At 41.0% G+C, this 23,534-nt stretch overlaps 1 protein-coding gene across 1 annotated transcript in view; it reads right to left on the bottom strand.

Moving 5' to 3' along the window:
* Positions 1–10,854, bottom strand: part of ADAMTS3 (ADAM metallopeptidase with thrombospondin type 1 motif 3) — a 268,531-nt gene extending 257,677 nt beyond the window's left edge. Inside the window, exons 1-2 of the mRNA XM_020885342.2 lie at positions 10,710–10,854; positions 9,382–9,409 (exon numbers count right to left, since the gene is read on the bottom strand). Of these exons, the coding sequence (XP_020741001.2) occupies positions 9,382–9,409; positions 10,710–10,778 (97 nt within the window). The 5' untranslated portion in view covers positions 10,779–10,854. The remainder of the gene's footprint in view (positions 1–9,381; positions 9,410–10,709) is intronic.
* Between the last annotated feature and the right edge of the window lie 12,680 nt (positions 10,855–23,534).

Here is a 23,534-nt window from a genome sequence, read left to right as displayed (position 1 = left end):
AAGAAAAACTATTTTATAGAAATATATCCAAGTATTTTCTTTGTTTGCTACATCTTAAAATGATCAAATAATCAATAACAGGCTAACAAGTAGCGATTTTTTTTTTTTTTTTTTTTGGTGCTGTGCTGTGTGTGTGCTGAGTCACTCAAGTCATGGCCAACTCTTTGAAATCCCAAGGACTGTAGCCCACCAGGCTCCTCTGTCCATGGGATTTTTCAGGCAAGAATACTGGGGCGGGTTGCCATTTCCTCCTCCAAGAGATCTTTCCAACCGGGGATCCAACCCTCATCTTTTGTGTCTCCTGCATTGCAGGTGGATTCTTTACCACTGCGTCACCTGGGATGCTCCTTTACTTGATTAAGTGAGGCCCAAATGCCAAAATCTTAACATTCCAATCTCAGTTTTTAAGAAGCACTTCCATTGGTTACGTTTATCATCACTGGAAATTTTACAGATGCAAGAGAAATATCAGACATTCTAAAAATTAATATTTCTCATATGTCTTACAATTTTTTGATGGATAATACTTTTAGAGACTAATATTGAGTCTAGAATTTAAAGCCAGGAAAAGTAGTATTTATCCCCAGGGCCAAAGACTGAGGAAAATATGACAGATAAGAAATGTGGATAGCAGCTTTAAAGGTTTTCACTGAAATGTTACTTGTGGTAATTATTTTTTCCAAATCTAAAATAGTCTGGTTCATGGTATGAAAAAAACTATGAAAAACGATCTGATATGAAATAACCAACCTTAACTCTATCTGAAGACTTAATCCCTCTTTGCCATGTGATGTATTTACAGCTTCCAGGAATTCAGACAGACACCTCGGTGGTCCATTCCTCTGCCGGCCACGGCCACCAGTTGCCATCAAGGCACTGGAAGTCCTCACAGCTATGGTGTTACTGGACATTTGTGACTCCCAGCATCCATCCCCTCTTGCTCTTTAATTGAACCTCAGCTTTCCCTCAGGTTCACTGTCTCACACTCTACTCCCAGTCTCAGTACATCAAGAATGAAACAGCTCAATCCAGGCTCATCTGAGCACTGTCTCACTGAGCACCAGGCATGGCTTGAAAATAAGTTTTTTTTTTTTTTTTTGGCAAGAGCCTGGCACATGCACATCTAATTAATACTGGTAAAGACAACAAAAAGGGAACTTTTCCATGTGTTAGCAGCAACCTGATTCCCTCCATCCCAAGATATAACATTTTAGACTCTTCTTGACTGTTCCATTTCTTTTCTCTGGGATGTCAGAGCCAATTCCCAAGGAGGAGGGCTGTCAATAGGTAATATTGTGGTGAAGGATCTGCAAGCATAGGGTTCAGGAGAGGGCTCCGGACTTAGGTAGCTAGGATGGAAATCAGGAAAGTGAGTGGCCTGTCGTGACAGGGGCAGCTCTGGTGGACACACATTCACTGAATGGTTTTCCACACCTAATGATAAAAAAACGACATATTCAACCCGAGTAGCCAATAAAAGCTCTACCAGGAGCTACTACTGGAGCTGCCAGGACAAAAGTGTCTGGTCTAGCGGGGTGAAAGGTAGAATGAGAGCCTAGAGTTGCTGGTGATGGTCTTCGCCACAACTTGGATGGTCACAATCTTATGCTACTAGAGAAATAAAGCCAACGCAAAGGAAAAATGAGAGAGGAAGAAAGAGAGGAAGGGAGAAAAGGGAGTGGGGAGAAGGAGAGAAGGGGAGGCAGAGGAGGAATGGTGGGAGACAGAGATTGATTTTTGACATTATTTGAGACCAAATCCAGCTATACCTGGCTTTGATTGTCTGATCAATTTTGTCTTCCTTAACCACTATCAACTGGGTTCCTGCTTTATCACATTACAAGGAGTCATGATTAATACAGGAACTTTTGCTCAGTGAAATGGAAAAATGGATTTCAATAAATAAAGTGAAATGAAGAAAGAATTATGTCCAGTATATACAAAATATAGTTGGTGTGGAATCCACATGGAATAAGTGTTTCTGCACTATTCCTTATTCAACTGCTCCCTCTACTACTATATTCCAATTAGTTAAGCAACACTATGTTGAAATGCCAACATGAAGCTAATACATGAAAACAGAACTCTTAAAGAGCTGTCACATGGTAAGTTGAGTGGCTGGATAGCGTACAAGTCCATGACAGACTAAATTAAGGCACCTGGAAAGCCATGGTGGTGGGCAGACCTATCAGAAATGCAGGGACGAGTGCGAGGCAGCTCTCCTTGAGTAAAAGTGTTTTTTTAAAAAGCACAAGACTAAGACATTCCTATAGGTAATAGGTAATAATAGTACCTATTATTCTAGCTGGCTTACCATGTGGCAGCATTATATGAATCCTTTAAAACTCTATGAAATAGAATACTTCTGTCAAATACAAGATAAGGACACTTTTACAGGTTAAGGTCATCAGCTAGAAAGTGGTACAGTCAGGATTTTAACCCACACAGTGAAAAGCATCTGTGCCACTGACCATTTGAACAGAGGAGAGGAAATGAATATTAGTTGGTCCTCTAAGAGAAGACTCTTGAGAGTCCCTTAGACTGCAAAGAGATCAAACCAGTCAATCCTAAAGGAAATCAATCCTAAATATTCATTGGAAGGACTGATGCTAAAGCTGAAGCTCCAATACTTTGGCCACCTGATATGAAAAGCCCACTCATTAGAAAAGACCCTGATACTGGGAAAGATTAAAGGCAGGAGGAGAATGGGACGACAAGAGAATGAGATGGTTGGATCATCTCTGAGAATCATTGAATCAATGGACATGAGTTTGAACAAGCTCTGGGAGATGGTAAAGGACAGGGAAGCCTGGCGTGTTGCAGTCCATGGGGTCACAAAAAGTCGGACACAACTGAGTGACTGACCAACAAATCCATACACTGGTTAGATTTTAGATTAAGGAATGGACTCTACTTGTAAAAAAAAACAAAGGATTTTACACATAAAAGAAAGAATGCAAATTCACATGAATAATCATTTCAATCATTCTTTTATCTTTATTTGTGTGCATTAGTACATACAAAAATATATGTACTAAATATGAAAAAAATTGTAGGCAATGTGATTTGTCATCCAAATATTTGAAGATCCATGTTTAATCCTACTTTACTTTCTAAAAGTTTCCTAAATACTCTTTTTGTTTTATCAGTCACTTTGAGAAAAAGACTGACTATTTCATGCTGCTCACAATTTGTTCTAAATTCCAAAAAGATTCATCATGTTGAATTTGTGGCACTCATTTTTATACACAAGATACTGACATTTTACCACAAAATCTCTCCTAGGGCTTTACAGTGAGTCAGCAAAATGTGTAAACATATTCGGAAAATTAGGATGGATCAGTTACATGTGGGAACAGAGATTCCTAAGCTAGGAAACTTCCCGCTCTTTACTAGGCATTCTAAAGAATATACATCTCTCAAATTCTGTTCTAGGAGGTGGACAAATCGTCCTCCAGTACTGATAAAATTACAAAACCTTCTTATAATATCAAAGTGAAAGTGAAAATCACTGAGTCGTGTCTAAGCCTTTGCAACCCCATGGACTATACACCGTTCATGTAATCCTCCAGGCCAGAATACTGGAGTGGGTAGCCTTTCCCTTCTCCATAATGGTTCACATTTGGATGTACTTGATAACTTAAAAAATGATTAATTCATTGCGTCTTTCAGAGACTAATAACCAAATATTTTTAAATTACGTTCAAACATCAAGAAGAGCAGAACCAAATCTAAAACTAAAATATTTTAAATCAAAACTTTCCTATATATTGCTAGTCAGAGTTCGAGTCTTAGAAACTTCTTCAAAGGTCACTTGTCAAAATGCACCCTGTTAATTTAGTTTTACTCAGGAATCAACTTCTAGGACTCTCTCCAGAAGTAGTCATTGGAAATGTGAACAATAGTTTACATACAACACTGTGTGGCAACATTCATTATCATAAGGTGCAGGCCATTAGGGAAATGACCACATAAATTAAGGTTAATTAATGATGCTTATAAGGGGTTTGTAATGATATGGAAAATTATACTAAAATATTAAACAAAACAAAAACAGGTATACAAAAAAGCCCACAATCTGTGTATTAAAAGAAGACTGAACAAGAATATTCTAAGTTATAACAAGAGCTTGATATCTGGAATGACTGTCTAAAACCCGGGGAATACAGAAAAAGATGATAACCACAAGGGCCACGTGTAAAGCATCTATAATCAGAACCATAACTGATTAATTAAAAAGCACAATTCAACAACTGAGAAGAGAAGTAACACAGCTTAAAAGGAAAAGCTGATCTCTTCTTAGAGGAAGTGTAAGATGAGAGGTCCCCAAATTCTGGTACTAGCAATCCTTTTTGAGGAAGCACTGGGGTTCCATTTAAGTCCTCACTGTCAATAGATCCAGTCCAAGCAGTATAACCACACTCTTCATATCGAAACCACTCATGATTTCAGCAGGCAATTTGGAACTGTCACTGAGGGATTTCCAAGGTAATCTGGGTTGGCTGCCCATAAGCAGAGAGTGCTTACAGATAATCATCCTGCAAACAGAGGCGACCCTGGAGATTTCATAACATTTCTGAGCAATATCATGATTATATGGTACAAGGACAAAAGAAAACAGTGAAGCATGGGGAAGAGACAGTTCAGCTGAAGAGCAATAAGTTGCCAGTGACAGGTAACATACTGCATCTAATATCTTTACATAAGACACTTAAAGCACTTAACTTAGATCATCATGGTGCTCAATGGAGGGGCAGGAGCTAAATCAGTAAAGTGTTTGATCTTGACTTACAGAGAAGAGCAATCGCTTAGGTGGCTGAAGTTCTAAATTTTACAAGGGATCCCTTTAAACTTCCTTTAGACCACATTTTTAGTGTTGCTGCTGGCAAACTGGATTGACAGATTTCAGTCATTGCTTATCTTATTTCCACTGATGCCAGCAACATGGCAAGTTACCCCAAATAGACTTCAGGGCAAAATTAGTGGACATTCCAAACTTGCACATAATTCGATTCAATTTGACAAATACCTGTGGAACACAAACACAAAAACATAAAAAACCTATAAGCCTAAGTCCTTGGCTTTGTGGAATGAAAAAGGAAGTCACAAGGAGCCTTGATAACACTGAATGATTAATTGTACATCCATCGTCTCTATCCTCATTTTCCTAGGGATCAATTAAACCTGGAGGGCCACAGAACAAGAATATTTTAAGAAAACCAGAACACAGGCAAATCCTAATATGCTAATAACCTGGTTACTAGATCTATGCACTGGACAACAAATATTTGAAAGTCACAAAGTACCAAGCCCTGTTTACGTGCAGGAGATAGATACAGCAGTCGTCAAGACAGTCTTTGCTCTCTCAAGGCCTACAGTAGTGGAAACACTTATTCTACTTAATCTACACCAAGGAGAAGGTAGAGTGACTCACACTTCACCTTGAAATGAGTACCTGTAAATAATGAAAAATTATTTCTCAGGAAACCAGATATCTGAGAGTATAAGATTAGTAATTTTATTTGGTTAAGAATGAAATGCAATGGAATTTGAAACTGGAAACAGTAATAGGGCAGAAAAAGATTGACATGCCCTAATTCCAAGAGCAGGGGAGAGGGTGGGGTGGGACGGGGGGAGAGGGAAAAACTTCACAGTGGTTTTTCCTCTGATGATACTCAAGTGATCTCAAAGCCATGGTTTATGAAACAAAAGGACTCAGAGAATTCTTTTTCAGGTTCTCCAATTTCTACAGAGCTATGATTATTTCCTAAGCCACATGTGTCACAGAGCAAACCTCCTTATCCCATCAGGCCAGCCAGCGAGCTATCCACAAATATCCCAGGCAACCTACCAAGGCCATAGTCTGAGTCAGAAATGAGAGTTCCCTGGTATGTCACAGAAGCATGCTACCTATCTCATGAAACACATTTACACATCTATACATAGTGCACACACATTCACATTTGCACCTATATGTATGTGTGTGCACAAACGTATGTGTGTGTGCATATACGTGGATGGATGTATGTATGGGTATATGTGGGTGTATGTATATACTGTGTATGGGCTTCCGTGATGGCTCAGTGGTAAAGAATCTGCCTGCAACGCAGGAGAACACGGGTTCGATCCCTGTGGCGGGAAGATCCTCTGGAAGAGGAAATGGCAATCCACTCCAGTATTCTTGCCTGAAAAATTCCACGGGCAGAAGAGCCTGGTGGGCTACAGTCCAAAGAGTCACAAAAAGTCAGACATGACTGAGCATCTGAGCACACACATATTCTGTGTATACATGGATGCATGGGTGTATATATGTATACATGGGTGTAGACAGGTACATGAGGCTTCCCTGGTGGGTCAGCAGTAAAGAATCTACGAGTAATGCAGGAGATAAAGGTTCTATTCCTAGGTCAGGAAGATGCTCTGAAGAAAGACACAGCAACCCACTCTAGTGTTCTTGCCTGGGAAATCCCATGGACAGAGCAGCCTGGCGGGCTATCGTCCTTGAGGTCGCAAAGAGTCGGACATGATTTAATGACTATACCACCACCACCAGATAAGGAGATAGGTAGACAGCTCCTCTCTGGTTAACAAAAGAGAAGAGAACTAGGTCACAGTTCAAAACTTATTTGCCTATTTTCCTGAGAGCCAAACATACTTTGCCACATGCCAAAAGGGCATTCTCCCATTGGGTGGAGAAAAAAGTAAAGAAGCCATATCTCTTACTCCACACTTAATGGATGACATCTGTATACACTCCAATTTGCCCCCATCACAGACTGCCCTTCTCCACATTTCATGGGTGACATCTGTATACACTCCAACCTGCCTCCATCACAGACTCCTTCTCCCCAACTAAATAAAAGCTTTCCTAGTCTAGGGGATTGAAGCACACCAGATATATATTTTTTAAATTGGTTTCCCAAGGCAAATACTAAAAAGCATACATTATTTTTGTTTATAAAAATCATTTAGAAACTGGCAAAATTAATCTATCCTATTAGAAGTCACCTTTCATATGGGGATCCTGCTAGGAAAGTGATACAAAGCACTAGTAACGTTCTTATTGATCCAGATGCTGGTCACCTAGAAGTGTTCCCTTCATGAAGAATCAGCAAAGTGCACACTTATATTCACCACCGGCATATATATATATATATATATATATATATAGCATTTTTAAAATTTAGCTTCCTAACAATTTGTGGTCTTTTATTAATTTATATTTACTCTTCCTGAGACATTCACAAATTATTCTGAAACATGGAATTTTACCTAACCAATTTGTAGATCAATATAAATTCATTAATTTTTCTAACCTTATTAGTCTTTCCTAATAAGTTATTCAAAACTACTTTTCAATAAATTATTGGGAAAAAATGACTTAATTATATGTAGAAAAGTACACTTTACCAAACCTCCAGGTTAGCAGTCCCCTGATGCAGAGGGACAGGAGAATGAAATCTGATTACTGCACGTCAAATTTTTAAAATATATTTTACAAATAAAATTTTAAATCCCTCTTGAGAAAGCACAAATGATTATAACCCAAAGCCAAATGATACCACAGGATGCTAAGGATTCATGAGTCAAGTCTACTTTCATCTCTATTTCTTCCCCTCAACTCAACTTGAAAACGGTAAGTAAAACTGATAATAACCAAAGAGAGAAATCTCATAAAGCAGAGGCACTTGCTGAGAGCAAATAAACTTGCAGAGGAGAAAATAAATCTCCAGCAACACAATCTAAGAGTGCCCTGACCTCTTCTCCTCTGTGCTGTTACTCACCTCCCTCTTATCAAAGTAAAGCAGACCTGTACCCCTTTATTCCCTGAGGACAAGAGATACCAAAGTAGTTTCTGTTAGCTGAAGGATTGGACCACTGTCTCAACCAGGGCCTCTTACATATGAGCATGCTGAGTCTATCTGAAAATTTAATCAAAGCAATATATTTTATTCCTTGTAGAATGAGTAATCTCAAAATAGATTTTTAATTTACATATTGAAATGTTAGGACATTTAAGTAATCAAATGTTTAAGACATAAAAAGTAAGAGAGCTTTCTTTTCCCTATTTGCTTGAAGACTGGTGAGAAAGGAAAAAATCCTTTAAAAAGATAACATGTTGATGGCTGAATGCTATCAACTATAAATGACAAATGTCTCTTCATAGACAGTGGATTTTCAATGCAGTTCTCAGTCCATCTCCTCCCATCTGTTCTCCTCTTCCTGTGGAGGTCTAAGCCTGGGGAGGAGTTCCAACAATTCCAGGCAGTGAGTAGGAAGGGGGCACTGTGACAGGATGACAGGCGGCTACATACAAATGCCTCTGGGCCTGGATCTCGGGGCCCCTGCATTTCGTTCACACCTATGGAGTCCCCCATCTCTCCACTATGCACTATAGCAGGTTGCTGTATAACCTCTCAAGCGTCATTTCCTTCAAATCTAAAATAGACACAAATGTGTGCCTACCTCCTAGTGCAGTTGTGACAAATAGATGGCATCAGGCACATAAAGCAATTAGCACTGTGCCTGGCACACACACATAGCACATAGGCAACAATTTGTAACTAAGTCTGCAGTAATAAAAACTTTTCATCCAGAAGACTTTACAGTATCACTTGACAAATATAGACTACTGTGCCAAAAAGAAAATTATCTTTTAAAAGACTGAATGGAGCCCAGCTTCTTGACAGATGACTGAGTCTCTGAATTCAGAACAAATATATTATTATAAACAGCTTCAAAAAAGACCACGGACTTTGGAGGGACAATGTACAAGACACACTCTGTGAGCCTCAGTCTCCTCACCCATAAAATGGGAATAAGTCCTTTATCATCAGGCAATACCGAGGTTTTAGATGTTATCTGCAAAAGGCCTAACATATCTTACCCAATAGCAGATAATGATTTTAAAGCAGATAGTGTAAGAAAAGTCATCAGAGGGATTATTCAAAGCTGGAAAAAAATTTTAAGAGAAAACTTTCCATCATCTGTACTTTATTTTTCTTTGTAGCATTCTTACACTTTATTTCTCTTCTAAACAAATGTGTTCCACTTAACCTTACAGGAGTTGATTTCCTTTGATTTATCTCTCTATCTTCTTCCAGTCCCTCCATCACCTTTCAAGTACCTACTAGAGTCTTCCAAAGACAGATAATAAATTGACACCTGAAAAGTCCAACTGCAGGACAATTTTTATATCACTACACTTCAGACTGAGGAAAGTGACTCCCTCCTCTGTAAGGAGGAAGAGAAGAATAGAAATGTTCCTGGACCACCAATTACTTCTTTAACCATCAATGGGAGAAATTTCAGAAACAATATTTTGCTTAGCTTACTTCATTCCCTACCAAGATAAGAGTGACATCTGAGAATAAGGCTTACCTATTTGCACCATTTCTTCATTACCAGCCTGGAAAGGAGGGGGGAAAGTAAGAAAAAGAAACAGTTACTGGGTTTCATCTTATCACCTCATGCGTTTTATTTCTACCATTAATGCTTTTCAGGAGCTGACTAATCAGGCGACGCCGGAGACTGGGATTGGTGCCTAACCGCTGCACCCCGGTTTGTAGACGGTTCCTGTGACGGGGAGCACAAGCCGATGCAACAGCAATTTGGGACAGGGTGTCGTTTGCTCGTTTTAACTTTGAACATTTCCGAAGCCAGCAAATATACATCCTGACACTCAATATTCTCTTCGGAAAACTCCAGATATTGGGTCAGGGGTAGAAGAGCAAGTCTCCGAATGTATACGTGTAAAACAGAAGTCTAAATCCTGATTGATCAGATTTGAGGTCAGGCAGCAACTAGAACGAGTCTCTTACTTTTTCACCCTATGGTCAGACCAAGCAGACCAAGAGACGCTACAAAAACTCACGGAGAAATTCTGTGCCCGGAGCCCCAGCGGCCCTGCGCTGCTGTGATTGACTACTCAGGGCTCGGCTCGTCCCGCCGAGCCTTCTCAGGGACTCTTCTGAGAGCATCGGGCTTCACCTTGAGGCTTCAAGGGTGGGGGCTGGGCCGAAAAGAAACAGAACAGCTCTCAACTTCGCTTTAAAAAGAGGAGGAGTTGTGCAGAGGGGGAGGGGAGAAGAGCGGCCGGCGCCTCCAGCCTCTCTGCCCAGGAAAACGCAGGGCAGGAAACGTCCCCGGGGGCCCCCCCTCCCCAACTGTCAAACCCCAGCCCGGCCGCGGTACTCCCAGGACACGTGTCTACTGGATCGCTCCCTGTCCGGCCCAAGGACTTCCTGAAACCCCCGCCTCCGGCTGCCCGAAAAAAGCTGTGAGTCAGTGAGCAGGAGAGAAAGCCCCGCGAACTCGACTCCGGCTGCTGCAGTCGGAGCCCTGGGATCCTGGACCCAGCGTCCAGAACTTCATTCAAGCGCCCACACCGCCCTCCGGAAAGGGGAAACCCAGATGGCCCGGCGAGGATGCGAATTGGCTGCAATCGGGTCACCGGGAATTGTTCCGAATGCCGCAAAGTGAAGCCCGAGGGGTGACAAGCCTGGGCTCCCGTGCAATGTAACCCCCTCCACCCCCCCAAAGCCCCGCACGCGGCGCCCAGCCCTCGAAAACACCGACCGTGGAGGCACCAGATAACAGGGGAAGGCTGGGAGGGGGGAGGAGGAGAGAGAGGAGGGGAAAGAGGGGGAGGAACTGTTTCGGGGAAAAGGTTGGGTTTGAGTATTTTATTGTTATTATTTTCCACTTACTTGTCCATCAGCTGAAGTCTTAACCTCTACCAGAGCGGCTGCTATCAACCAAAGTGACAGGAGAACCATCACGAGTCGAGTTCACTTTTCAACCGCTGGGCAAAGCAAATGCCCAGAGCAAAACCTTCCCCCCCGCCCCCGCCAAAGTAAGTTTCTTGGAAAAAAGGAAAAAAAAAAAAAAAAAATGCAGAATTTAAAAAAAAAAAAAAAAAAAAAAACCTGATCTTCCGTGCTTGGCTTCAATGAAAATGAAATCTGAGCTCTGAGCCTGGCCCCCTCGGCGCTGCAGTTCTTTCCACTTCACCTTCTCACCCCGTCCTCCCAAACAGAGTGTTCAGGACAGAAGGTGCTGCGAGCCGGGCACGGGCTGCGCCGGCAGAGGTGGGCGGGAGGGACGAGGGGCTTCCAACTATCTCTGTCCGCAGCGGCTTTTTTTCTAGGCTTTTCGCGCACCGTGGGTCCCTAAGGTGAGCGCTGAGAATGCTTGGGTCCCCGGGAGCACGGCAGGGGGAAGTATTAGCGAGAGAGACGGGCGAGCGAGCGGGAGCGGGAGAAAGAGCCAGGCGCCTCCGCGGCTCGCTCCGAGGTGGGGGCGGGAGGAGCCGGAGGGGAGGAGGCAGGCGGAGGAGTGGGAGGAGTGGGCCGCTCGCCGGCTCCTGTGGCTCGCCGAGCGGTCGTCTGCTCGCTGCCGGCGACCCGCGGGGCGCTAATAAGTCGGCCGGAGCCCCCCCCGCCCCGCCTCGACCCGCGCCCGGGCGGCCCCTCCCGCCGCGGCGCCCACGTCACGCGGGGCCCGGGCCCGCGCCCCCCGCGCGCCCGCCGGGGCGGCCCGGGGCGGGCGCTGCAGGCGCGGGAGGCGCGGGGAGGCGTGTGGAGGACGGCCGGTGCCCGCGGCCGGCCCCAGGCAGGATCGGGCTTTGAAGCCGCACGGGGGGGCACGGGGAGTGGTTTGAGTGCCCGGGGTTCACCGCCCGCACCCCTCCCCATCCCGGGATCTTCTCCTTCCCCGCGACGGGGCGGAGGAGAGGTGGCGATCCCAGGGGAGCCGCGGGCCCCGCCTGGAGGGACCGGCTTTGACTTCATTCTAGGAATCGGGAGGATCCGAGGGTCGGTCTGGGCTTTAGGAAATTCACCTCCGGCTACCCTGCCTGCTCTCCCAGCCGGGTCTCCCGGGGAGAACCCGCCCCCCACCCCCGCCCCGAACCTCCAGGATTCAGTCGTCTCCCCTCCGCACACCAGCCCCCTACCACGTTTGCGGGGGATGGCTCCGGCCCCCGTTCAGTTCTTGTTTACGCCTTATTAGTTTGTATTAGTTTTAAACGTTGCCATGTCTCTTCCTTGAGTCACCCGGGTGCTTCCGTTTATCACTGGAGTACACAGGCCTAGGCGTCTCTTCCTCTCACCAAGATTAAGTTATCAAATGATTTCTGCCCTTTGTGGCCCGGACCTTTCTGGGAGGAGAGAGCGCCAATCTGGGCTCCAGAGACTTGAGAAGGGTTTGCTGGAATCCAGGGACAGGCCCTAGGAATCCTAGGGCAGACTCTCGGGGCGCTTTCCAGGGAGCAAGAGAGGTGGAAAAGAAGTATTTCCAACTGCTACTGACCGATTTCTGACACTCCCTCCCCAGCTCAGACCATGAGAGAAGAATGAATAGGCACAAATTTAGGTATAATTTTCAAAACTTCCACTGGAAGGAGTTTCACAGAGACCTGTCTAAAATAACATGTGTAGAAGTTACTGGGTGTTTTGTTAAGGAATGCTTCGATAAGTCATAGTTCCTTTTCTTTTCAGAAAACATGCTGTGCGTTTAGAGGGAATACTTCAAATTCATTATTTAAAGGTTGCATCTTTAGATTACACATGGCAGGGTTTGTGTTCACTGCTGTGTTATCTACTAAGTCTTCTCAGAATCATGGATACAGGACACTTTGGTTCAAGTGAGAAACCAAACAACTGAATGGCCCCACCAGTAACGGGTTAATTAGTTAGTGATTAGCTTTGAGTTTTATTAGACTGCAGCACTGAAGTATCTCTAAATTATTTTTTTCCTTCAATTAAAGCCTTAAGCATTTTTGTAACCTATCATTGATTTACTGTCTGGGAATGATTTGCTGAATTCTGTGCCTATTTTTATTACCTTATTAAAAAGAAATAATCTCATGTTCTATGCATAAAAATTATGTCAATTTACGCCGACAAGTGGGGCTTCCCTAGTAGCTTAGCAGTAAAGAATCCACCTGCAATGCCAGAGACCCAGGAGACGTGAGTTCGATCCCTGGGTTGGGAACATCCCCTGAAGGAGGAAATGGCAACCCACTCCAGTATTCTTGCCTGGAAAATCCCGTGGACAGAGGAGCCTGGTTGGCTATAGTCCATGAGGTTGCAAAGAGTCAGATACAACTGAGCACCTGGGAATACACACACACACACCCCCACACACCCACACCCACCCCACACACATATACTGACAAGTAAAAGAATATTAGTGTACAAATCAGAATCTCTGTGTTCTAGGCCCAGCTAACAGCTGTCTGACCTTGACAAATCACTAAAACTCTATTTTGGTTTTCCCTCTATGAGATAATTCAGCTCTAAAATTATCTAATTTTAAGTAATAACTAGTTTTTTAGTTAGCCATGGGATTACAGTTAATTTCATGAAGTTAATTTCATACAGTTCAAGCATTTGTTATCCTAATTCCTGCATAACAAGCAATTCATGCAACTTTTATAAAAGGAATGGCTTTAGATGGTCTTAGCCATGACCTTGGAAAGACATATATTCTACACTGCGCCCCAGTAAAAATTTTCATGACTCAGTGCTTACTACATGCAACCCTGGTATTTCTATCCTATTTGATTTGCTTTGTTTCCCACATACTGCTTAGGATCCACTTCATTGTTTTCACAACCCAATGAGTTCATGACCCTCATTCTGATAAACATTCATTTGAGAATATATAATAAGGTTTATATTTCTTGGATTCTAAATAAGTTGAGTTCTTATTAATAAGTTTCTTCCGATATACAAAGTTTCCCAAAGTATGTCCTGGAATGTTAAATGTTTTACAAAAAAAAAAAAGAATTCTCTGACAGTTTGTAAAATGCTCATATGAAGAAAATGAAATGGGTTTCTTTGTTTCAGAAATACATAGGGACTTTAATATCCTAAGCGCACTGAGCATCTTCAAGACAGAGAGGAGTGTGCTCTGGTCCTCTTACTGACATAATCACAGAATGCTTTTTCCTCATGCTTTGTCCTCCGAGGAACTCACTTGCAGAAATATCATCACAAAGACCAATTACTAAAGTGAACTTTGAGATAGGTAGGATTCACATACAGATTCCATTTTAGTGTTCTCAACTCTAAAACCAGTTTACTAATACTGCTTTTGCAAACTTCATGAAAATTAGCCTAATCTTGCATGTAAACTGTCGAGCACATGGTCTAGAACATTAGTAAGGACTTAAATGAAGAATTGTTCAGGTGAATCTGTGTGGCCTACATATAGAAAGCTTAGTGATAATGAAATATGGCAAGTTCTAAGTAGAAAAATATAAACAGCTAAAAGATTATGAACTTTTAAGTTTACCAGAGATATCGTTAGGAATAAAAGGCAAAGAAGTTATTGAGTTCCTGTCACAAACTGACCCCTGCCTGCCTGCCTCGCATCAAATCTCTGCCCTTCCTTGCATTTGTCTTTGCCCTCAGCAGCAGTGCTTTTTCCCCCACGTGCCACATCGCACGTACACACACTTGCTCATATTGATTTTTCAGTTTTAAGACCCTTCCCCTTCCTGTCCACAAGTCAAAGAAAGGCACGTTACAGGAGATGCTAATATGTGCTCCATAAAATACTAAAGCAATACTTGTGAGTATGTTTTCTTCCAAAATATGCTTTTGTAAATCATTTTACTTATTTAATTTTGGCTGTGCTGGATCTTCCTTGCTGCACAGGAGACGTTTCTCTAGTTGCGGTAGCAGGCTTCTCACTGTAGAGGCTTCTCCTGTTGCGAAGGACAGACTCTAGCGAGCACGGGCTCCGGTAACCGCAGCACGTGGGCTCCGCAGCTGTGGCTCTCAGGTTCTGGAGAGCAGGCTCAATAGCTGTGGTGAATGGGCTTAGTTGCTTCTCGGTAAGTGAGATCTTCCTGGCCCAGGGATCAAACCCATGTCTCCTGCATTGGCCTGTGCATTCTTTACCACTCAGCCAACAGGGAAACCCTCAAAATATGTTTTAAGTAAAAAAGTAATTTCAAAAGTCATTGTGTGTATGTAGTTTCCCTAATTGTGAAGTCATCCTTTTTAGGACTTAAGTTTCATGAAATCAGTTGATATACGGATATTTTAACCTGTTCATTCTTATATTGGCAACAGATAACTAAACAGAGAGTTGTGTGTGTATATTTTCTGCTGCTGACAAGTCAGTGTTGTCTATCTTTTCATAACTTAGCATTTTAATACCTAATGTTTACAGTATATTAAACATAAAATTAAAAATTTTGTTATTTCTTACAGTGAATAATTCTTTTATAGGTTTGCTATTTCTGCTGTTTATCTTTCCCACACTTTTTTGTTTTTGAGAGACTTTTTAGAGCAGTTTAAAGTTCACAGCAGAATTGAGGGGGAAGTACAACGATTTCCCATACCCTCCCTGCCTCTGAACTGCATAGCTTACCATGTTATCAACATCCCCAAAAATGTAACAAAGGAGTAGTACATTTGTTAATACTGATGAACCTGTATTGACACATCATAATCACCCAAAGCCTACAGCATACATTAAGGTTCACCTTTATCTTTGTACACTGTATGTATCTGGACAAATATATAATGACACGTATCTATCATTATAATATTATAGAGTATTTTCACTACCCTAAAAATCTTCTATCCTCCACCGATTCGTCCCTCCTACTCCTGGCAACCACTGATCTCTTTTACAGTCTCCATAGTTTTGCCTCTTCCAGAATGTCATATAGTTGAGATCATACAGTGTGGAGCTTTTTCAGACTGGTTTCTTCCACTTAGCAATATATATTCATTTTCCTCCATGTCTTTTCATGATTTGATAGCTTATTTGTTTTTAGCACTGAATAATATTCCATTGTCTGAATGTACTGCCATAATTTATCTATTCAACTACTGAAGGACATCTTGGTTGCTTCCAAATCTTGTCAATTATTAATAAAATGGCTAAAAACATCCATGTACTGGTTTTCATGTGGACATAAATTTTCTGCTCCTTTGGATCAATACCAAGGAGCATGATCACGGCATCATATACTAAGAGTATTTTTATTAGTTTTGTAAGGAACTGCCAAACTATCCTCCAAAGTGACAATGCCATTTTGCATTCTCACCAGCAATAAATGAGAGTCCCTATTTGTACTGCATCTCACCAGCATCTGGTGCATCTCTGTTCCATATTTTGGCCATTGTAATAGGTGTGTAGTGGTATCTCATTGTTTTAATCTATATTCCCCTGATGACATATGAAAAAGAACATCTTTTCACATGCTTATTTGCCATCTGTATATTTTCTTTGGTGAGGTGTCTGTTAAAAGTTTTGGGGCCATTTTTACATAGAGTTTTTTGTTTTCCTATTGCATTTTTAAAAGTTCTTTGTGTATTTTAGATAGCAGTCCTTTATCTTTATTTTTGCACAGAAAAAGACTTTTGTAAATATTTCCTCTAAGTCTGTGGCTTGTCTTGTCATCCTTTTGACCTTGAGTTTCACAGAGCAGAAGTTTTTAATTTTAATGAAGTACTTTCCCACACTTTTAATATATTTAATGACCTTCTGGCAATATTGATTAAATAGATTATAATTTTTAATTTTTTCATATAGTCAAATAAATATGAGAAACTCACTACTTAACTTTGTTCCAAATATAAGTACATAACTTTACTACATCGTAACTGACTAGATTTATATCCACCTTTCTCTCTAAACTGCAAGATCCTTGAGGGCATTGACCTCTGCTTTATTCACTCTCAATTACAAGTTTCTGGCACATTTCCATCCCATAGAAGTTGCAGAGTGCTTTAACTACTATACCCCAAGCAAGTCTGGGGAAAATCATGCCCTTTTTCCCCAATCTAGTGTTAAGTTGGAGGAGACTCTTGAGAGTCCCTTGGGCTGCAAGGAGATCCAACCAGTCCATCCTAAAGGAAATCAGTCCTGAATATTCATTGGAAGGACAGATGCTGAAGCTGAAACTCCAATACTTTGGCTACTTATGTGAAGAACCAACTCATTTGAAAAGACCCCAATGCTGGGAAAGATTGAAGGTGGGAGGAAGAGGGGATGACAGAGGATGAGATGGTTGGATGGCATCACCGACTCAGTGGACATGCATTTGAGTAAACTCTGGGAGTTGGTGATGGACAGGGAGGCCTGACGTGCTGCAGTCCATGGGGTTGCAAAGAGTTGGACACGACTGAGCAACTGAACACTCCACCCTCTATAGCCTCAAAGAGCACAGCTACAAGATTTGCAAAATGAGGAAATGGGGTGGGTGGCAGCACATATAGAATTATTTTGTTGATAATGGAGGACAAAAATCTTTCTCTCATATAGACTCCTTCCTTGTTTTATGTAATTAATATGGACTTTTCATTTGTGAAGCACGCTATGTATACATTACTCTTAATATTATTATTTCTTTAATCACAGCATTAGATTGATTAGGAGTTAAGATGCTAACATTTCATACATGTAGAATAGAGCCAGGCACATAGCAGACACTCAAAGAATATTTGTTGTATGAATGAGGGAGTGAATATTTACTGTATCTACTTAACAGGAGTAGATACAATGCAGAAGACTTGGGTTCGATCCCTGCATGGGGAAGATCCCCTGAAGAAGGGAAATGGCAACCCACTCCAGTATTCTTGCCTGGAGAATTCCATGGACAGAGGAGCATGGTGAGCTACAGTCCAGGGCTACAGTCCAGCCTGCAAAGAGTCAGGCATGACTGAGTGACTAACAATAACTAACTTAACAGAGTGAAATGAATAGATTTTCTTTTCCCCTTACTATCAGAGAATAAGTAGTTTTCATCTTGGACCTTTTTTTTAACCAGAGTTTTGGGACTCCCATTGAGAGAACAAAAATTAAACAGGAAAATTTATGAATATAAGGATCTAGAAATTAGAAATGGAAAAGCCCTACTAGGTAATCTAGTTCCTGCTTTGGCTAGCAGTTGAGGCAATGTTGTTCCCACAGCCTTTCCTACAGAGGAAAACCAGTATCTTACAAGGGTAAATTGGGACTTTGGGATTTTTATTCAATCTTTTGCTTTTAGAAAAACAATTTCACTACGGGACAAAATGTGAAGAAAAAATATTTATCATTTGTCCTGATTTTCCTGTTTTTTTCTTGATTTAAGAATATTCCGGGTGGAGAGGAAGGTGGGAGGGGGGACCAGGATGGGGAATACATGTAAATCCATGGCTAATTCATTTCAATGTATGACAAAAACCACTGCAAAGTTGTAAAGTAATTAGCCTCCAACTAATAAAAATAAATGGAAAAAAAAAAGAATATTCATTTCATCCTTATCTTTGACTGTCACCATAATTAGCCTCTTTCCTTGTTGAAGTCTGGCTTATCAATTAACATGTTTAACTATTAATACTCAACTAATATAAACAGATAACCTTGTCTACCCTCCATTGTTTTTATAATTTTCCTCTTTTTCCTCAAGTCTGTGGAATATTTGTGCTTGGAAATTCTGAATGATAATAGAAAATGGGGTTTAAACAGAAGGGAGAAATTAAAAATTTAAAATTCTTCCAAATGTTCCTTGATATGATTCCAAAAGGGTTCCTGGACCCAATTCCAACTTGCATGTGTGTGGAGGCGTCCCCACATCAACAAGCAATTCCAGGGCAGCAGCTGGCTGTCCAAGAATTCAACACTATCCATCTAAAGGTTGCATCAGATACCTCAGGTAAAGAGCTCAGTCTTACAATATTCTTCTCAACTTCAGACACTAAAGGGAAGCCCAAATTGTTACCTGTGCTTCTAACTGATGGGCTAAAACTGGAGGTAACTATGACCCCCTCCAGCTCGGGATGCCAGTCCCAAATGCAGGTTATTACGTGTACCTCTGACTGACTTGCTATAAAACAAGAGGTTCCCACCACTTCTTACGTTTGAATAATTTGCTAGAATGGCTCAGAGAACTCAGAAAAAAACCTGTTTACTCACTAGATTACCATTTTTTTTTATAAAAAGGATACTAAAATACTGGAATCAACAGCCAGATGAAGAGATCCTAGGACAAAACACAGGAAAAGGGCAGAGCCTCCGAACCCTCCTCAGACCCACCACTTTCACCATTCTCCACATTTTACCGACTCAGAAGCTCTCCAAACCCTAGAAACTTTATTTCATGGGCACAGTTGACCACTGGCCATTGGTGACAGATTCAACCTTCAGGCCTTCTCCCACAGGTGGAGCAAGCTAGACTGAAAGTTCCTCTCTAATAACATGGTTCTCCTGGCAACCGGCCCCCACCTTTGAGTGGGATCAAAAAGTCACCTTTCCAGACGTGTTCTGAGGAACTCAGTACGAGAGACTAAATATTATTTCATTGCTCCTTTTGCTCAGAAAATCCCAAGGGTTTTGAAAGCTATAAGCTAGGAACTACGGATGAGAACCCAATATATGTGAGAGGACCAAATATACATTTCCCCTATAAATTACAGTTTGGCAATGACATGACCTAGTAGTTATGGCTATTTTTATTAGAGAAGCCTTCAGAATTGTCATCAGCTTACTTTGCATTGATTCCATGGTTTTCTTCTTGGTAGCTCAAGGAATTCTAACATAGTAGAATTCAAGATAAAACAGATGAGTATGTAAAATTATTGAATCAAGTTGATGTATTCTCATGGAGAGACAGAGGTTCAAAAATCAGAGATGTGGCATAGTGCTTTTCACATAGCAGACCATTCCATAAATATACAATAAACTTAATTAACTGACTCCTACTAATGATAACAACACTTTATTTTGAAGTCCCATCAAATTTGTTGACTTCAGAATTGTGCATTTTTTTAATAACTGTCAATTCAATGCTACAAAACATTTGGGAGGTACCTCATAATATCCTTTGACTGTGAATTCATTACCATTTTAAAATATTAGAATAGGATTCACCATTTTCAATGAGGCTCAATAGGATTTACTGAGGGAGAGACTCAACAAATTAGCAGTTAGTGCTCATAAATTGGATTCTCTTATAAGAGGAGAATGTAGATTACCTTCCAGTCAGAAATTTACTTAAGTGTTCTGGGCATTTATACTAGAATCAAAGCAAGATGAAAAGGGTTTCTATGGGGGGGCAAAACGATATTAAAATTACATTTGAGAGAACCCTTCTACTTAAGACTTATTACTGTTAGTTAACAAAGCAATTTCTTAGTAAAATTGATGAGATTTTTGAGATTTGGATACTCTTTCCATGCTGTCTGAAAGCAGAGAGTCAGAAGTCTTCTGGGTATTTAATCCAATGACTACACAGAAAACTAAAATTCTGCTATATTGTGAGGCACAATATATTTTGTACATCTTTGTAGTTTAACAGGGAGAGTTTATATTTTATTACCAATTTTCTGAAACCTCATATTGTTTATCCATTGACTGGAAGTCTTCACAAAATGTTTACGAGGGTTTTGTCTCTTTTTTTTAAAGAGAACAAATTTTGTATTCCACTGAGTCACCAAAAGTCATCCCCAATTTTACCTCATAAAACTTTTCAATAAAATCAATACTTTAGTTCTCAGGATATCATATGTATTCATCAAAGTAGCAATTAATGTTCCAGACTAGAATTAGAAATAATTTGCACAGAGAAAAGGGGCAAAATAAAACAATACACCAAAGCAAATGAAAAATGGTTATGATCAACAATCCTAAACTCTCTCTCCTTAAAAAAACACAATTCACAATGTTAGAATCTAGCTTTTTAGGAATCAAAACCAAACCAAACCTAAACTTTGGTCTGGAATTTCTGCGTTTTTATTTGAATAGATTTTAACCAGATGAAAAACCAGAGTAATCAAGCTAGAAATTGTTACTGCTCTTATTGTTTTCTATTACTACAAAAGTTCACTTCTTTGAGACACACACACACACACACAAAAAAAACCCACTAAAATTTATGTCTAGGGTCCTTACTCTGTTATTTTCACACTAAACAAAGCAAGAACCCAGAAGTTACCACTATTCTGGAAAATTCCAATGATAAATTCTTACTATCTATGCTGTTATGCTAACTCTTGTCAGTCATGTCTGACTCTTTGTGACCACATGGACTATAGCCTGCAGGCTCCGCTGTCTGTGGGGTTTCCCAGGCAAGTTTACCATTTCCTTCTCCAGAGTATTTTCCTGACCCAGGGATCTAAATCACATCTCCTGCTTACAGGTGGGTTCTTTACCTCTGAGCCACCAATGTTAGTCCCTCAGTCATGTACTGCTCTTTGCGACCCCATGGACCATAGCCCACCAGGCTCCTCTGTATGTGGAATTCTCCAGGCAAGAATACTACAGTGGGTTGCATTTCCTTCTCCAGGGGATCTTCCTGACCCAGGGACCGTACCCACGTCTCTTATGTCTCCTGCATTGCCAGATGGGTTCTTTGCCTCTAGTGCCACCTGGAAAGCCCATAAGTGCTTACTAGAGACAGTTCAAATGTGATATTATACAATCATTTTAGTAGTTTTATGCCATCCCAGAAAAAACTTTTGCCATCAAGGTAACAACATAGAATTAAATATTCTAGTGATATTTTAATGCTTTGTACACATTAGGAAAAAAGTATAAAAAAATTTATTCCCCAATTTATTTTCCAATTATTCGAATTGTTAATTCATAAAAAGTAACATGAATCTATAAACTCTAGCTAATCCTCAAATCTGTTGTCTTAGTTAAAAAAAAAAATTTGCACCACTTGAACTGAATACCTGTTGATGACAATTCATGCTGAAAGCATGTTTCCATTTACTATTGTAGTTTTCTTCCCACTACTAGAAGAAATGTTAGAAGCACATACAAATTTGACCTATGAGGTTTTTTAAAAAATGCACATTGCATGCAACTCCAGTCATTCTGATTCAGTAGATCTACTATGGAAATTTGGCATCCATAGTTTTCCAAAGTTTTACAAATAATTCAGTCTAAACTGTGTCCAAAGACATACTGTTTAAACTTTTATGTACCTAATAAATGCAGATTCTGATTCAATAAGTTTGGGCTGGGTCAGTTCTAACAAGTTCCCCAGTGATGGTGACATGGCTGCTCTTCAGAAAACTCTGCAGTGCCAGACCCTAGGACTTACTATTCATGGATAATTACAGAAAATAGAAGCCACTTGACATTAAAACCAGGCATGAGCTATTTAGGATAGCGTCTAATCCCCTATTCCTCACTAAACATCCATTACACACAATCAACATATAATTCAGAACTGGCTAGAAATAAATGCAAGAAAAGCATCTCTGTGGCATTGATTAGAAAATTAAATGTCCTTTTACTCAAAAGTCATGTGCTCTCTTACACAGCAAGCACGTTAAATAAAACCAGTTTAAGGAAAGTTAATTATTAATTAAAAAAAACTCATGGTCCACAGTCTATGATGCTGCCCAGAAATGTTTGGTGCCCACAGGAACTCGGGACCAACATTTCCTCTTGCAGTGCTACGCATCTGACCTGCCTACGACCAAGGATGGGGAAATGTTCACAATGAGCTCTCCACTAGCACTTTACCCAAAATGAGCATCAGAATTCAGGGAACTGTCAGAGATCATTCATCTTTAGGAAAATGAAGATGAAAGACTTAGGTGATGCTGATATTGAAAGGCTAACTGCAAGGCACCCTTTAGGACTATAGTTGTTTTTGTTCAGTCGCTCAGTTGTGTCCGACTCTCTGCGACCCCATGGACTGCAGCACACCAGCCTTCCCTGTCCTTCACAATCCCCTGGAGCTTGCTCAAACTCATGTCCACTGAGTCAGTGATGCCATCCAATCATCTCTTCCTCTGTCGTCCCCTTCTTGTGCCTTCAATTTTTCTGGCATCAGGGTCTTTTTCAGTGAGTCGGCTTTTCACATTAGGCGGCCAAGGTATTGAGCTTCAGCTTCAGCATCAGTCCTTCCAATGAATATTCAGGACTGATTTATTTTAGGATTGACTGGTTTCATCTCCTTGCAGTTCAAGGGGCTCTCAAGAGTTTTCTCCAACACCACAGCCCAAAAGCATCAATTCTTTGGCCTCCAGCCTTCTTTATGGTCCTATTGTCACATCCATACATGACTACTGGAAAAACCATAGCTTTGACTAGACCTACCTTTGTCGGCAAAGTAATGTCTCTGCTTTTTACTATGCTTTCTAGGTTTGTCACAGCTTTTCTTCCAAGTAGCAAGTGTCTTTTAATTTTGTGGCTGCAGTCACCATCTGCAGTGATTTGAGGGATTTCAATTACTCTTACTCTTAGATTAATTACTTATAAGAATAAGTCTTAAGTACATCTGGGCTTCTCTGATAGCTCAGTTGGTAAAGAATCTGCCTGCAATGCAGGAGACCCTGGTTCTGTTCCTGGGTTCAGAAGATCCCCTGGAGAACGGATAGGCTACCCACTCCAGTATTCTGGCCTAGAGAATTTCATGGACTGTATAGTCCACAGGATCGCAAAGAGTTGGACACGACTGACTGACTTTCACTCTCACTTTTAAGTAATTCTAATATTCTAGCGTATGTTTGAAGCCACGTAGAATTTCTTAGATTCCTGATGCCTGCGAATCTCTTATATCCATA

The sequence above is a fragment of the Odocoileus virginianus genome, chromosome 29 (genome assembly GCF_023699985.2).
Source record: "Odocoileus virginianus isolate 20LAN1187 ecotype Illinois chromosome 29, Ovbor_1.2, whole genome shotgun sequence".
NCBI lineage: Eukaryota > Metazoa > Chordata > Mammalia > Artiodactyla > Cervidae > Odocoileus > Odocoileus virginianus.
This window is presented reverse-complemented; position numbering and strand designations above follow the sequence as displayed.